At 40.9% G+C, this 16,101-nt stretch overlaps 1 protein-coding gene across 4 annotated transcripts in view; it reads right to left on the reverse strand.

Annotated features, from left to right (window-relative positions):
- The window catches only part of DAAM2 (dishevelled associated activator of morphogenesis 2), a 200,137-nt gene that overhangs the window by 88,628 nt on the left and 95,408 nt on the right, over positions 1-16,101 (reverse strand). For all 4 annotated transcript variants that reach the window (XM_033053949.1, XM_033053950.1, XM_033053951.1 and 1 more), the window contains one exon: positions 6,359-6,448. In XM_033053949.1, coding sequence (XP_032909840.1) covers positions 6,359-6,448 — 90 coding nt within the window. The remainder of the gene's footprint in view (positions 1-6,358; positions 6,449-16,101) is intronic.

Here is a 16,101-nt window from a genome sequence, read left to right on the forward strand (position 1 = left end):
ATCCCAGAGGGATCTTGTGGCCCAGAGTCTAGTTAGAGACCTTTCACTAGTGATGTCCTCCAAGATTCAGTACTGGGCCCTGTATTATTTCACATGTTCATCAACAATTTGGATGAAGGGGCAGATGCCTCCTCAGCAAGTTCAATGATGACACAGATCTGGGATGAGTGGCTGATATCCCAGAGAGCTGTGCAGCCCTGCAGAAGGACAGGCTGGAGAGATGGGCACAGAGGAACCTTCTGAAATCCAACAAAGGCAAGTGCAGGGTTCTGCACCTAGGGAAGAATAACTCCATGGACCAGCACAGGCTCAAGTGCTGGAAAGCAGCTCTGTGGAGAAGGATCTGGGGGTCCTGGTGGACAACAAGCCATCCATGAGCCAGCAGTGTGTCTGCGGCCAAGGAGGCCGATGGAATCCTGGATGCCTTAGGAAGAGCACTGCCAGCAGGCTGAGGGAGGTGATCCTGCTCCTCTGCTCAGCTCTGGTGAGGCACATCTGGAGTTCTGTGTCCAGTTCTGGGCTCCTCAGGGCAAGAGAGACACAGAGCTCCTGCATGGGTCCAGTGGAAGGTAACAAAAATGATGAAGGGACTGGAACATCTCTTACCAGGAAAGGCTGAGGGAGCTGTGCCTGGTCAGCCTTGAGAAGAGACAACAGAGATGGGATCTTATCAAAGTCTGTCAGTGTCTGAAGTGGGGGTGCCAAGAGGATGGAGCCAGGCTCTGCTCAGTGGTGCTGAGCAATAGGACAGGAGGCAATGGGCACAAACTGATGCACAGAAAGTTCCACCTAAACATGAGGCAGAACTTTATTCTGTGGGTGACCAAGCACCAGAACAGGTTGTGGAGTTTCTCTCAACAGAGATATTGAAGAATGGTCTAGATGCAATCCTGTGCCACGTGCTCTAGAATGACCCTGCTTGCCACAGATGATGCTACTGGTGGTCCCTTACCCATTTTGTGATTCTGTGATCTCAGTATGCATCTCCTACTTTAAAGCAGGAACCTGAAGAAGTGAACTCCTATCTAAATACATCAAGTGTAATGCAGTCTGCTCTTAGAACGTCCATATGAAACCTTAAATGCAAAGAAAAGACCTCAAGGTTTGGAATAAAAGGCCTGCCAGTTCACTTTAGCATAGAAATATTTCACAGAAGTAACTGTCTCTCCATCTTAACCCATCTGAAACTATGCTTCACAGTGCAAAACCACTGATGCACAGCAGTCCTAGAACAAATGGTAAGCACAAAAATTTTCGCTCACTTCTGAAAGCTTTCCCTAAAGACAAGGAGGACTCCAGATTTTATGTTGTATCCATCTTGTCATTCATTTCTGGTAGGCTATGGCAATTATATAAAAAGCTGCAAAAGCAGCTTAGATCCCTCCAGCAGATTTCAAAGTATCTTAGTCTACATCCAGCTGCACAATATCAAGCTATACTTTTTATGGTGACATTTTGCTGACAATCCAAACATCAAGGGCAAAGCTCAAACAGAAACTCTCAAAGAAAGAAAAAAACCCAAACCAGACATGTAGACATTATCTTCATTAATCCTGGACAGGCAGCATGGGACCAAAGTGGGAGTTTGTGAAAATGATCTACAAATGGTTTAAAAAAACAGTAGTAAAACTACTAAAAGTTGATGTCCCACTAAGGCTAGGATTCTCAGGAGTATTTCAAAGCCTATGAGGATGCAGTTCTGATGTTAGGAAAAGAGAACTGAATGCAAAGTGATGCTGCTTCTTTGTGAGAGAGGTGTAAATCTTTCCTATAAGGACATCTGGGGCACTCTGCACCTGGACTGCAGCCTCAGTGATTCAACATCAATCTGTGATCTCAGTCCAAAGGACCTGGACTCCTTAATGATTGTGTCATGCACAAAAGTGCCTTCTACTCCGTCCTTCCTGCTCCTTACCCAAACCCAGAAACTTCACCACAAGAACATCACAGAAGACAGATAAGTCCAGTAAAGAAAAAAAAAAAAAAACAAAAAACCAGTGCTTGATCTGAAAATATATTCAGATATTTCAGAATGCCTCTTAAAAAAAAAAAAAAGAAAAGGTAAAGGGGAAAGGGGGGAAAAAAAGAAATGCTGTATGCAGCCAAGGCATATGTAAACAGTGCAGGGAAAAGGTATAAGATGATGGCATGGTCAGAACACTTCCAAAAAGTTTGCTAACTACCTATTCCTTCCTTCAAGTAGAGAGAAATGCATTTATGCATAAATATAACAATGATAGTTCTTTGAAAGTATAAAACAATTTAAATCCAAGACTTTTTGGAACCAAGGAGTTTTCTGACTCCTACTTTCATATCCAGTTTAGTTTTTTTAGTCATCAGGTAGATGAAAAACATAATTAATAGATATTTTAAAAAATAATTTCAGAGGATGGTGTCATGAAGGATATTCTTTTATTTTCCGCCTATTGCCTGTTACAGACTATGACTAAGGTAAATTTTCCTCCAATTTTTTATATCCTATTTTGCTATTGTGGAGATTTTCTTTTCCGTAACAGAAAATGTAGAATAAATTTACAGATTATAAGTATGCACTTTTCTCAGATGCCATGAATGTCTACTTCCATAAAGTTTCAGTGGGCTGCTCATTACCTCACTACTTGATTTTAAATAATCTCTCTCGAGTAGATAAAGCACAGTCTACTCAAAGCAACTATTCTAGGATACCAATAAAATCACAAGCGTACAAGATAACACGGAGATATTTTGGAGATCTCAACATATTATTAGAATTGAAGGATTGAGATTTTTGTTGGTTTTTTTTGTTTGGTTGTAAAGAAGCTATATAATACAGCTAGTCCAGTCTGATTCTACTTTGGAAAAAGATTTGCTTCCATTTTTTTCCATCAAAGAAAGACAGAAGTGAAAAAATAACTAACTTGTTTAACTGTGCAAAATGCGTGTGCTTGGTACTAAAATCTGCTCAGCCAAAGGCTTACAAATTAGTCTCCGGAGGCAAGAAAGGTCATAAAAAGAAAACAGCTTGACTTGCTTTCCAATAGCAATAAGTCTAACAGCTTGTAGGGCTGTTCAGAAGGCAATAAGCTGAGGCCCTCACAATGAGGCCTCATTCTGAGAAACACAGGCTGCATCCAAAGCAACCTGTGCTGAAGCAGTGCTATACTTGCATTTCCTACACCTTTTGGGATCCCAGCATGAGTCTGTTTATAGATGAGACAAATGAGCTAACAATTTTTTCTTTCCATATAATTATTTGATTGGTATTTAAGGAGATTATGTATGTTAGTATCAGCTCCTGGTAAAACAGCACTGAAGAGCACTGGTTTTCTAAACTTTGACATTGGAAATTTGCAAATAAATACATTTGAAATTTTGGTCTAGTGCTTGATTTAATTCCGGCAAAACTTGTATTTGGTAGGAAATCTAGAGACGGGAGTTAAAGAGGTGTGTTATGCAAGTCTAAATTTCAGCTTATGGTGAGACATAAAGATTATTCTAAACAAAACCAGAAAAAAGTACCTGAACTTAGAGAGGATGCTATAATTTGTATTTTCTACATATGGCTTTACTTAACAATATCAGTGGAAGCTCCTTCTACAGAGGAAGAAGCAATCTAAAACATTTACTGGTGGTTTGGGTAGAGGGTCAGGGTGCCATCAGTGGTGACTAAGCCAACTGCATTTCTCATTGTCCATCCTGTACTGATTAATGTCAAGGTAGAGGACAGCTGAGATTGAGAAGACATTAACATTTTCCAACAGACCAGCCTTTATTCCTTGCAAATAACTATTCCAAAAATGAGAGAAAAGCATCCACTAGAGCTGCCAGTTAGAGCTACTCTTTTAGGTCAAATAATTGGTGATTTGTTTTTAATACTAATGGTTTCAGACATGAACTCAGAACAGCCAAAAGTGACCAAAGCAAGCATGGCTGTGCAACACTGTGTGAATGCTACTCTGTAGGTATCACTGACAATCATGAAATTTTGGTTCACAATTCAGTCTCCTTTTATAACTGTGGACTGTTGATTGGCAAGTTGTGCCCCTGGCATACAACTTTCAGTGCACAGACCTACCTGTCTTCCTCCGTTTCTTCAGAACATGTGGAATGAGTTTTTTAATACAATAATGACTTTCTGCCACCACATTGGAATCAAGAACCATAGAAAATTGCAGCTAACATCTGCCAAGATAAATGTGTGTCTACAACAATGACTAATCTTCATTTTTGCAAGAGACATTTGCTTATTTAAGGCAGCCCACTAATCTCACCACCTTTACAGCAAATCAGGAAGCTCTGACTTTTAGACTAGAAAAGGCACCTGAGATTAACAATTGTGAAGAGTTGCCTCAGTCTGCACTTCTTGCCCTTCTAGTTTGTAGTGTTCTCACTTGCCATGTCTCAAAGCATAGGGCCCCTGCTTGCCAGGAAACTCCAAGAACCCAACATCAGCAAGACAGAGCCCTCTGGGGGCTTGTCCTGGGTAGCTGGAATTGTTCTGCCAAGAGAAATTGGACCCTTTGTGGCTAAAATTAGACTGCAAATTCTAGAGGGAAAAGGGGGCTTTGCTTTAAAGCGAAGCCTGGAACAGGCTTCTCTGTCACTACAAAACAATGATGATAGGTGGATTAGGTAGTAGGCTAGAGAGCGATGTCATCACCAATCATCTGACTGCCTGTGAGGGAAACAATGAATAACACTGCACAATTAAGGTTTTAAGTAATTGAAAGTATCTACAATGTAATGAATAGACATCTGGCAATGGTATCCCATCCCAGTTAGTACATCATTTTGGATAGCTGGAGTTCAGCTAACTGAAGTTGCATTATAAACTCATTATGAAGATTTTCCAGTATGCAGCTTCTTTAACTTTGGAAGTCTTTAAGATTCTTATAGAAAATCCACTGCTGTAGAACACAGGGGGAAACAAACAAATAAACAAAAACTCCAACAAAAACAAAAGCCCCAATGTAACGAGTGAATCTAATCAACATACTAAGTACATTAAAGCACAATTTTTTCTGCCAAGGCTGGAGGTGTGATGGCTCTAAGACAGCTACAAATAGATCCTCTCCCACCAGAGCTGAAAAGCCCAGCTGAACTGGCCAGCAAAAATGGAAAGCAGACATTAATCACAGCAGCCTGCACCTTTCCTCCACTTGCAAATGCTGTGTACCAGCAGGAAAAAGGAATGGAGACAGCACTGAAGACAATGGAGTCTAGACTGTTCCTGTGCACTGTTGCTAGCTCTGAGCTATTGCTAGCTCAGAGCCACTGTAATTAATTAATTTCTATTAACTTCCCTGTGTGAAGTTAAAATCCTCAATCAAACAACAAAAAAACCCTGAAGGCAAAGCACCCTGATTGGACTAGTTTTCTTTAATTACATGGTAAGAAAACTCAATGCCCCCCCTCAGAGGAAAAAAGGCAGCAAACACAGCCTCCAGAAGGACCATGAGCAGGATTTTAATCTGCCAGGTTCAGTGTTGAAGTCTAAACCTCCTCTTTCACCTTCTGTTATGCAGACTTATGTTTAAAGACTAATGCTCTCATAGCATGACTTGTACACTTGGGAAATAAACTTAACCAACAAACCCACCACACCTTTTTCCTCCTAACACTTATGGCTAATAAATACATGCTATTGGGGTTATCTTCATTTCTGACCATGTGTTTCCTAGAGCAGCAAAACTTTTCCAATGCCACATTACTGCAGAAACTCCTTGTTTAAAAGTTTCACAGCAATGATACAACTTACCCATTCACTTTGCCATCATTCTGCCAGAGACAAAATATTAGTGTGATTGAGCAGTCTCTGATTTATTGACCCTTTACTGGTTTGGAAAAATTGAAGACTTTGAAGGGAGAAGTGTTACATAGAAAGTGATATGAGCAGGTGCTCCTCGCTTTACAGTGCACTGTGGAACATTTCCCACAAACTCTGGAAGACCTTGAACTACCAAGTTTTACCAATATTTTTTCTATTTTAGGCAACCTACAAATTTTTTTTTTAGATTCTTTAATGTATTTTTATAATTGTTGTTCTTTCAGCTCAAAGAAAAAATAAACAAACAAAAAAACCCCAAACCCCCAACAACAAGTCCCAAACAAACAATAAAACAAAAAAAAACAAATATGTAAATGATTCAAACTGGGACAGTGTACTATTTTAAGATGTTAAAATCCTTTTCAGAAATTACAAGTACATACATTACTTATCATAAAATTGTGCCATATCCACGTTGATAAAAATCCTTCCATCACTTATTCATGTTCTTGAGTAAACAGCAGATAAACACATATCTCAAATTAAGATGTAGTTATGAACATGCACACAGAATTTATTGGTAAGCCACTCCAATGAGGAAAACAGTAGTACCTTCTTTTTGCTGCAGTAAATCTGCCATTTCTTCTCTGGAGGGAGTGCAAACATAGCCTCTCTGTTCTTGTCTGTGAGATCCAATTCATCCTGGAGATTGAGAAAAACAGAAAAAAAACCCAGTCAACAGCTGCATTGGTAACTCCTAATAAGTTGAGAGGTTTCTCTTTTCATTATAATGAGTTGAGAGGACCAGGCATGTTTGACTAGCCTTCAATCAAGAGGACTTAGTGGTTCCCAAAGACTCCAAAGGTTATTGTTTTGTGATGATTTCCTTGCTACCTTGAGTTCTCCCTGTCAGAGCACAACCTATGAAGAGAGGCAGCCTGAACAACTCCCATGTCAAACTTCCATTACTGATGATCAGTGAAGGATGGGAAGGATCACATGAAAGGGATGAAGTGAAAAACTCAAAGCACTGGATGATGTGACACAGACGTTCCTTATGACACTTAGAGAAAGGCTAAAAGTTTCATAAAACTTTTTTCCTGGCCAGCAATACCAGATTGTTCTTCCATAGAAAGAAAATAGTTCAATTTCTATATCTTTCAAGCAAAGGCCATGAGACAGTTGTCATGTCATCAGCAACTCACAGGGCTGAAATGTTTTTCCAGATGTTTGTTCTCTAAACCACACAGTCCCCATCAAAGACACCCAGCATTTCAGACATAAAGGACAGAACTCCACAGTGTCACATTGGGTTGATCAGAGCAGCACATTCAGTCTCTGTTAAGAAAAGTGAGCTCAGTAGAACATACCCTCTTAGAGCTGAGCCAAGCTTACAATAGTAAAATGAAGGATAATGCTGTGATCTGGGACAGACTGCCAAATTCCACAGCTTCAGTTTCTCCTCTGTAAAAGGTGAATAACAATAGACTCCTTTCCAAAGCATGTCTCTGAAACTATAAAATGAGAGGTTGCTGCTTCCTCTGTGTTAATTCAGTACTGACCAGAACAGGGCTCCAATGAAAGCTGCCAGTTTTAGGTGTTAACAAAGAGAATTGAACAAAAAAGAATGGTCTTTAGGGCAAGCAGACTGCATGAGCAGGGACAGATGAAGATGTCTAAATTAGAGTTTCCGTAATATAAAGAAAAACTTCCAGTAATATTCTAATGAATCAGTTTTGGCAGGGCTTTGAGTTTTTTCCCCATGTATTTGAAATATTTGGAGAAGGAAGTGTCCAGGGGTCCAATATCCAGATGACATTGTGGCACTAAAATGCTGCACACACAGATTCTGGCACCCACACTAACCTTGTCCAAGCAGAGACAATACCTCTTTAACTCAGCCCAACAATGGCTCATTTGGAAAGCGTTCAGGGCTGGGAAACTTGTGAAAACAGTGAGCAAAATTGCACACTGAGCCTGGTAGCGGCTGCTGACAGATTTAAAAGCCCACAGAGATTTAAGCTGCAAAAAGGTACAAAAGAAATGCAAACAGTAACAAGGCGAGGTCAGTGCCAGCAGCCCAAGGTAGAAGAAGCTGGAGGGTTATTTTAAACAAGAAAAAGTTTAAAGGAAAAAAAAAATTAGCTGTGCAAAAAGAGTGCAAACCATGTGGAAATGTTTAGTGTGAGTTTCCAAACAAGGGGGCAGCCAAGCGAGGCAAGGAGTTTTATCCTTGCTATACACAATTAGAAAACTCAGGCCAGGATCACATTCTTGGGGGGAGAGGGAGAGTGAAACTACATGTAAGGCCTTAAGACAAGCAAAGGAATGCTGTTAGAGGTCAAGCATGTGGAAGGGAAAGGAGGGGCAGATAGGGAATCAGAAATGCCAGGTTTGGAAGAACCACCATAGAAGCCAGAATATACATGAGCTGTCTGGGTTTAGCTGAATTCTTAGAAAAAATATGATTGTTTTATTGACCTGCTTAATGAATGCTATTACTTGACTTTTTTTTTTTTTTTTTTTTTTTTAATAGAGCGCAGCTAACTTGGTTTTCTAATCCATAGTGCTTTTTCTGAAGTCTGCTGGCAGATCAGACAAGCAGCAGAAGCTCTGCATAAAAGCTGTGCACTAAACTAAATGAAGATCTTAATCAATACAGTTCAAGACAACTATTGCATCAAAAGAATGTACCTATTGACTAAAACCACCCTGAGGACAGGATTCTGACACTGCAGCTTCTAGACACTGCCCTGGATACTGGCAGCATTCAGGGATATAAAGATAAATCTGTTTCCAATGGGACAATAAGAATATGCAACTTCCAGTCACATAATTTTGCATCATGACAAGCTTTTCAGGACAGAGGCCTAGAAAGTTAGTTTGAAAAGATGGAAGATCCAGAGAGAAAATAGTGCATCCCACATTATTGTGACAGGAGGGTAGAGGAAGCCAAAAGAACTTTAGAAATCATCGCAGTAGCTCAGGTAGCATAGTAACAAGGAAACTGTTCAGGGTTTCCAGGCATAAGGAGATCACCAGAGGCAGACCAAACACACCTGCCTGGAAAATAGCACATGAAAAATGCCATATCCTTAATTTTGAAAGTTAGTGTTTGTCTTTGTTAGGAGGTAGAATGCTGAGTTCTAACACCCAAGTCAGGTGGGCAGGGAGCAAGCCCAAATATTCAGCAGGGGAAGAAACATCTCCAGAACACAAAGTATCAGTCGAACACCTCAACTCCCTCTCCAGAAGTTAGTGTTCAGCAAGTGTGCTCCTTCACTGAGAAGAAGAAAGGAGTGGGAAGAGCTAAAGAAGCCTGCATGTCCTCATCTGCCTACAACATCAATGAAAACCTATCCTATAAAAAAAAACAAGAAACCCCTGCAAAATACAAGACAAGAGACCCTCCTGTGGAACTCTCCATTTTACCTCCCCCATTCCCATTCTTTAAAAGATGAACAAAAGGTTACTGTCACTGCAGAGGAAAACCATAGATCTAGCTAAGAAAGAAGACCCTGAAATAGGCAGTCTGTTTTTCAATTCTGACTTGGGATCCTAACAGAAGGCACACAAGGAAACCTGCTGCCTTGGAGGGAAACAAGAGGAACAACAGAAAGAATAAATTTCAGGAGGGTAATTTGGCTCATGAACAGGTCATTCTGACCCAATGACAGAAGCAGGTCTGTCAACATGGAGAAATTTGGACTGTAGAGTTAGTTCAGTGATGGCAAATGGCTACTGAAAAGAGAAAGGAATTGCCAAATTTGGCAGGAAAGGGAAAGAACGACAAACTGAATGCAGTCATCAAAACTGGGGCTGGAGCCAGACTAAGGAAGCCAATGTGATTGGATGCCCAGGGAGCAAATGTAAAGGGCAAGAAAAAAAAGGGTTGGTCAGAACAAAGCAGGGAAACCTCCCTTCTCCAGCACCTGTGCAAGTTTCCCAACAGAAACATAATAAGTCCCCTTCTACACCTTGGATGGGCAGATTGATTCCAGCAATTCATGTCAGCATGACCCTGCTCAATGGAACTCAGCCTCCTGGCTCTTAAAAATGCTTGAAGTTGCATGAAACACAGATTAAAAAGGTATTTGCCAGGCTGGATTGAGGAAGATGTAAAACATACCCAGTTAATAGTGCCTACATGTCTCTCTTTCATTTATTTCCTATTTTATCAAGTGGTAGTTAATTCAGTTAATTTCACTTTCTTGTGGGCATTTATTTACTTTCATAGATTGAGTTTCAATGATAACACATTTAAAAAGAACTGGAACTGGATTTGAGGTTCAAATACTTCCAGTCCAGTTCTCGGGCCAAAAGAGAAGATGGCCTCCATTCAAAATGGCTACAACCCAAGGAAATAAGAGACAGAGAGAAAGAAACAGAACAAGAAGGAGGAATGGGTAGGAAACATAAATCCAGTATTTTGCAGGATTTTAAACCACATTATGTCCCTTGTTTTTGGGAATGTTCGTCAAAGTGTGAAAGCTGGATTTGATGCTGGGCAGCCATCATCTCAGTAATGATACTCAAAGCTCCAAAAAAGCATTTCGCACCTAGACTGGGCAGTACTTTGTTTAGTGACACAAAATGAAATCAATATGAGAGAGAAATTAAGATTTTGGTAATGTAGAAGAGTGGTTCATATGGAGGGAGACCCATTAAAGGAGAACCCTTAACACCTACCAACATGCCTGCCTCTCTAAAAGAGGAGACCTGAAGGTCATAAGTACACAGAGAGCCACAGCTTCTGGTCTCCAGCGTCTCTTGAAGTCAGAACCATGGAGGCCAAGAGCCCAAAATTTGGTTCTCTATGGATATTCAGACACTCATGAGAGGAGATATCCCCAGTTTCAGTCTCTCCTTCTACTCATCTCAGGTCCATGGGCTGCTGGACTTACTGGTCATGGGGACTGTCACACTGACTTAAGGTCAGACAGCTGCTTTATTTTGTAAAGTACAAAAAACAACAAACCAAAACAACCAACCAACCTTTACAGGCTGGTAGGTTGTTTTGTTGTTGTTGATGATGTTTTGTTTTGTCCTCATAAATGTTTAATGAGTCATGCATAGCATTTCCAGCATTATGAAATCCAGAATCCTCATATGATACGTTTACTGCAGGCAATAACTTGATTAATATGGGCATAACAAATATTTTGCCAGAAGGAAGAAGACATTTTGCTTATTTTCTTATGTTCAGTTGGATAACTCTCTAATTTCATCAATTTCCTATAATTTCAGCTACAGAAAGTTGCACTACATTTTTAATTTTTACCAATAGGTCATGGTTTCTCTTACTTACAGGGCTCTTGAGAGAATATCCTGTCTATAAGCATCCTTCTCAGGTCTGTGTTTTACATTTAATTGCTATTTTTATGACTGAGATGTTAATGATATATAAAATGATATTTTGATTTTTTAAAAACTCTATTTCTGCCTACCAACATATTCAGGCAGCTATTAAAGCATTATTTGAAAATGAAATGTTTTCATGATCCTCAAATAGAATGGCTTTGACATGAAATCAATCTCTATTTTACACCACAGAATCCAACACTAAGACATAACACATAGACAAATAGGCTTCAACACTTCCTCTGCTCCGAGATGCCTATTTTGACTGTCTGATTACAGCTCTATTGCATTGATTGGCTCTTTAACAGCAGATGTGTATTCAAGCAAAAGGACAGCCAGGTCTTGGCATAACAGGCTCCTTGGGAACCAGATCTTCAGATGGGACAAACTGGCAAAGCTCCCCAGAAACTCTACTCTTCTTTGTTAAACTCAAAATGGAAACTTTAGAACTTCCAGAATAGATGAGGGCAGAAGTTATTTGGCCTGTGACCAGCACCAAACGTTTCAGAAGGCTGTGTGAAACCCTGCAAAATACAAAGCCACAGAGACAGCTCTGTAGAGGGTCAAACAATTCCCAACTCCCTACCTCAAACAGCCTGGTTGATTTTGTGTTACAGGTGAGTTAAGGTCTCTTCCAAGATGGTGATAACAATACTATTTGCAATATTTTTGTGCAGTTTGCTCCATCACACCAGCATTACCTTTAATGATTCTGTGTGAGTCACACAATAAGGAAAACTGAGACAGTGGGAATCATATCTGGATGCCTTTACACTTTCTAGGACAGGCTTCACAATTTGAAGACTATTTATTTTAATAACTTGCAATGCTCACTTCAAAAATTTAGGTTCCAAGGGAACATTCATTTTCCCACTATGCCCACTGTATGAATTTTATTTTAATGCACTGCTCTTACCTTGCTTGCTGTTCATATTCCCATATTCCTTTCATTCCCATGTTCATATTCACATTCCTTTTTTTCCTCTTGTACTCACCTACCATTTCTTTTTCCCCTCGCTAATCTCTTTCTCATTCCCCTTGACCTTTTCCTCCTGTCAAGTACAAGTGCACTCTCCCTCATCCACCTCATCAATCATTCTCTCTCAGTCTCTTAACAGCACCAAATCCACCCAAGTTACAAAATCAATTATAATGCATTGCTGCCAGTATAAACTCCCTGTCCAGTAGGAGACCTGTTACTTCAGGTTCCCCAAGGTCATTTATATAGATGTTTGTCACTATGTCCCCAAAGAGGCCACATTTCAGTCCCACCAATGCTCCCAAGTGCTTAGCACAGCTGATGGCCTTATGCTCTGAACAAATTTGTTTCAATCTTGTGCAAAGTAAACAATGACTATGACCCACCATGGGATCCCATCCAGCATCCACTGGCAGGCCCCAGAGAGGGTTCATGTTCATGTGTAATTACTTCAAGGGGACTGTTGATGGTGGGTTAATCAATGCTGAAATGCAACTCAAGCAAACATGAGATAAAAGGTAGTGACATGCCTGGGACTTTAGAAGAGAAGCAGTGGAAAGAGATCAGGGACAAGGTTTTCAGTAGGACACTACAAGCTTTGGGAATAGAGAATCCTATCCAGCATAACTATTACCACTTTAAAAAATGGACCAAGTAGGACCACATTACTAACACATGACTGAAAGCTATGTTTCCACATTAGCAACAGCCCCAGGAACATTTCTATTTCTTCACGCTGCCTATGCCAGATTCCATTGGCAAATAACAAGCAGGTTAGTCTGGTGGCTCACATTCAAGCTGTGCCCACCAAAAAGGGAGTAGCAAAAATGTCCTTGTCCTAAGTCCAGAGGCAGTTGTCCAGAAAGCTGCTTCAGAGATAAATGCAGTGAATGAATAAAATAAAGAACCAAAACAATCTTACTGAGATCTCAGTCTCTCTGCAAAGAACTTATGAATCCTTCAAATAGAAGAGATAAACCTTCCCTACTTAATCATTGTGTCTACCTCCAGGGGACAGTAGAGGCTTGTTCCCCTACAGCTTTCCTTCCACTGTTTTGTTCATTCCAGCTCCCCAGGCTGACATGTAAGAGATAGCCTGCTAGAAGAATGTTCATTTCCAATGCTTAGGAGGTCAATGAGGAATTCTAAAAGATTGCCTGTCCGAACTGTCAGTGAAGGAAGTTTATTTGACTGCACAAACCACCTACACTCCAGTACAAACTGGAGAGCAATGAACAGTGCAATAGTTTTTGATCATTCAACAGCATTACCACCCACACAGCCAGCACATCTCCAGGTGAAACACACTGGTCAAAAACTCTCACTGGAGCACCTGATATACGTGCTAAGTCCACAGATAATCCATGAAGAAAAATGCAAAATGAACCCCAAAACAAGCCAGCCCCCTCCCCTCAAGCTCTTCTATCTCATGCTAACCCTTTGAATTAAAAGCAGCCTCTGTAAAGCATATAAGCAGCATACTGTGAGAGGCATGGGAGCAACATCTTGATCAGTTTTACAACTGATAATAATTAGGTTCATCACAGTAAAAGATCATTGGGTTCCATGTATTTGCATACACATAATATGTGCAGATCTGTATGCTCCTCACACCTTACATCCACAAGAACTGTATACATAAGGCACATCACGTAACATCTGCCCATACTCACAGTGTTTTATCATTACATTTGTGCATTAGGAAACCACTGTGCACACAGGAATTGCTAACACAGCCTGTTGGCAGAGGAAGCAATGTTTACATTTCAGCTACTGCCACGGATCTGACTGTAAAGCAGAGAAGAAGACAAACAAAAGGCTGCGATTCCCATTACACTCTTTCTTCCTCCTTGCTTTTTCAAAAAGTTGCAGCTTGAAAACCCGTTCAGTACTAGGGGCCCAAATCTCTTGATTCTCAGTCATAACAGTACAAGACAGAAAGCACCTGATGTTTACATACTGAAAGATGTGTTTCTCCTCTACCCTGCCAACACAGAAGTTACTCATTCTTAAGGCTTAGCAGTGGCATAAGGCTTGCATCCATCAAGGGAACTGCTTTTTGGAAGGGAAATTCTTCACAGAGAAAGTCAGCTAACAGGGCTCCCTCTTACCCCTAAACGCACCCCTCATTACACTGCTTTCTTTTTCCCTTCTTAATCACTGGTTAATTGCTTCCTTGTTCCCTGGAGAAGAGCTAAATCCTGTCCTTCTACTCCTCAAAGCTGTCTGTGACTTGACAGCACAGAAGTACACATAACCAGCAAGGCCTCTTGTGGCAATCCCCTCTCACAGCCCACTTGAAACAGCATCTGCCGTTCATTTCTCTGTCCTTCACAAGCAAACCACATGCATGAGACAACAATCAGCTGGGCGAAACAGAAAGAGAAAGAATGAGGGAAACCAGTACCTCTTCATGCAACAGCACACAGGTGTTTAGAGAGAGAAAAAGATCAAGACTCAGACATGCACTCTCATAGCCAGGGCTATAATACAGGTAGAGCAAGAGGGACATTGCATGGACATAGACATGCCCATGGATGGGCATATGAGAACAATAATGTAAAACAGCTGTCTGTCATCACAGCTTTTTCTGCTAAGGTGGGCTGCAAGTCCATGCCAGTGAATCTAAACGAGCCCAATGAGAGGGACAGGGACGAAAACTGAATATTCAGGCTCATGTCTAATCTAAATCCCTGCTGCTGCAATTTAAGCCTATTACTTCCGGCCCTATCTACCACTAATGTGGTGAGCAGATTTTCTTCCTTCCTCTTGATAACAGTTTTTGAGGCTGTTAAAGACTGTTGTTATGTCCCTTCTCAGCCTCCTCTTTTGAGGCTAAATGAACCCATCTCTTCCAGTTTTTCTCAGAGGATATGTCCTCTGGATCTCTCATTGCTCTTCTAATTGACTTCTGGCCTTTACCCAGTCAAAGTACATCTTTCTTGAATTGCACTGTTCAGAAGTGGGGACAGTGTCCAGCTAAGACCTCAACAGAGCTGAGAGCAAAGTTTATTTCATGTATCTTCCAGACTGCCCTTCTGGTTATATACTCCACATATTCCATATAGTCAATGACCTTTTTTTTTAATAAGAACTCTCAAAACCTGAATGACTTATGATCCACTCATGCTCAACAATAATCCCTATTTTTTTCTCTGAAAACGTATATTGGCTGCTTTCCATCCTGAATTGCCAGACTTGATATTGAAAGGAGTTTTAACTGTCCACATTTTTTTCACACCATTTTTCTACCTTATTTTAAGCTTATCTTTTAACATATTTACAGTATGGATATGTGCCCAGTGACATACTCTAGAAACATGTGCTGCTCACTGAAGGCTCATATTGGGGATATCACTGAGACACTACCAAGCCTCATGTGGTCTACTGACAATTATCCACTGCTGTTGTGTCAAGTGGCACAAGTGAAATGAGCAGGAGCAGTCTGAAGAGTATCCAGAGGAGTTACAGAGCTCTGGGAGCTGTGACAAAGGGATTCTGGAAGGCAGGTAGCTCTTCCATCAATTCTCCTGGTCAAAGGGAAGGGGTTTGAAAGGGCCAGTTCAATCTGCTAAATCAGCTAATGGCTACAGGACTGGTGCCACAGCCATGTGTTTGCTATTTAGACCATGGGATTAATTTTGAGAAACCTGGTCTGCTGGGGTTGATGGGGTCCATCTGTCAGAGAAGGGGAACAGCATCTTCAGTTATCATGTCGCCAAGATGGTGAATGTGTTAAAATAAAGTTGCTGGGGAAGGGGATCCTCAATTTGTCCACTCCTACCAATTTGACGTCAGTGCCAGCAATAGATGCCCAGATACTAGACAGAGATCACGTGTCAGCAGGAGAGCACCTGGAGAGCAGCAAAAAGGAATTCCAAGCACTGCTGCCAGTAACTCAGTCATCAGAAACCCCTACTAAAATGCCTCCATACAACATGTAGCAAGGGGAGTAAACAAGAGGAGTTTAAGATGTGCACGTGCCTCCAGGGCTTTGATCTCGCTGGCATCACAG

This window comes from Catharus ustulatus, chromosome 3 (genome assembly GCF_009819885.2).
Source record: "Catharus ustulatus isolate bCatUst1 chromosome 3, bCatUst1.pri.v2, whole genome shotgun sequence".
NCBI classification, from domain to species: Eukaryota; Metazoa; Chordata; class Aves; order Passeriformes; family Turdidae; genus Catharus; species Catharus ustulatus.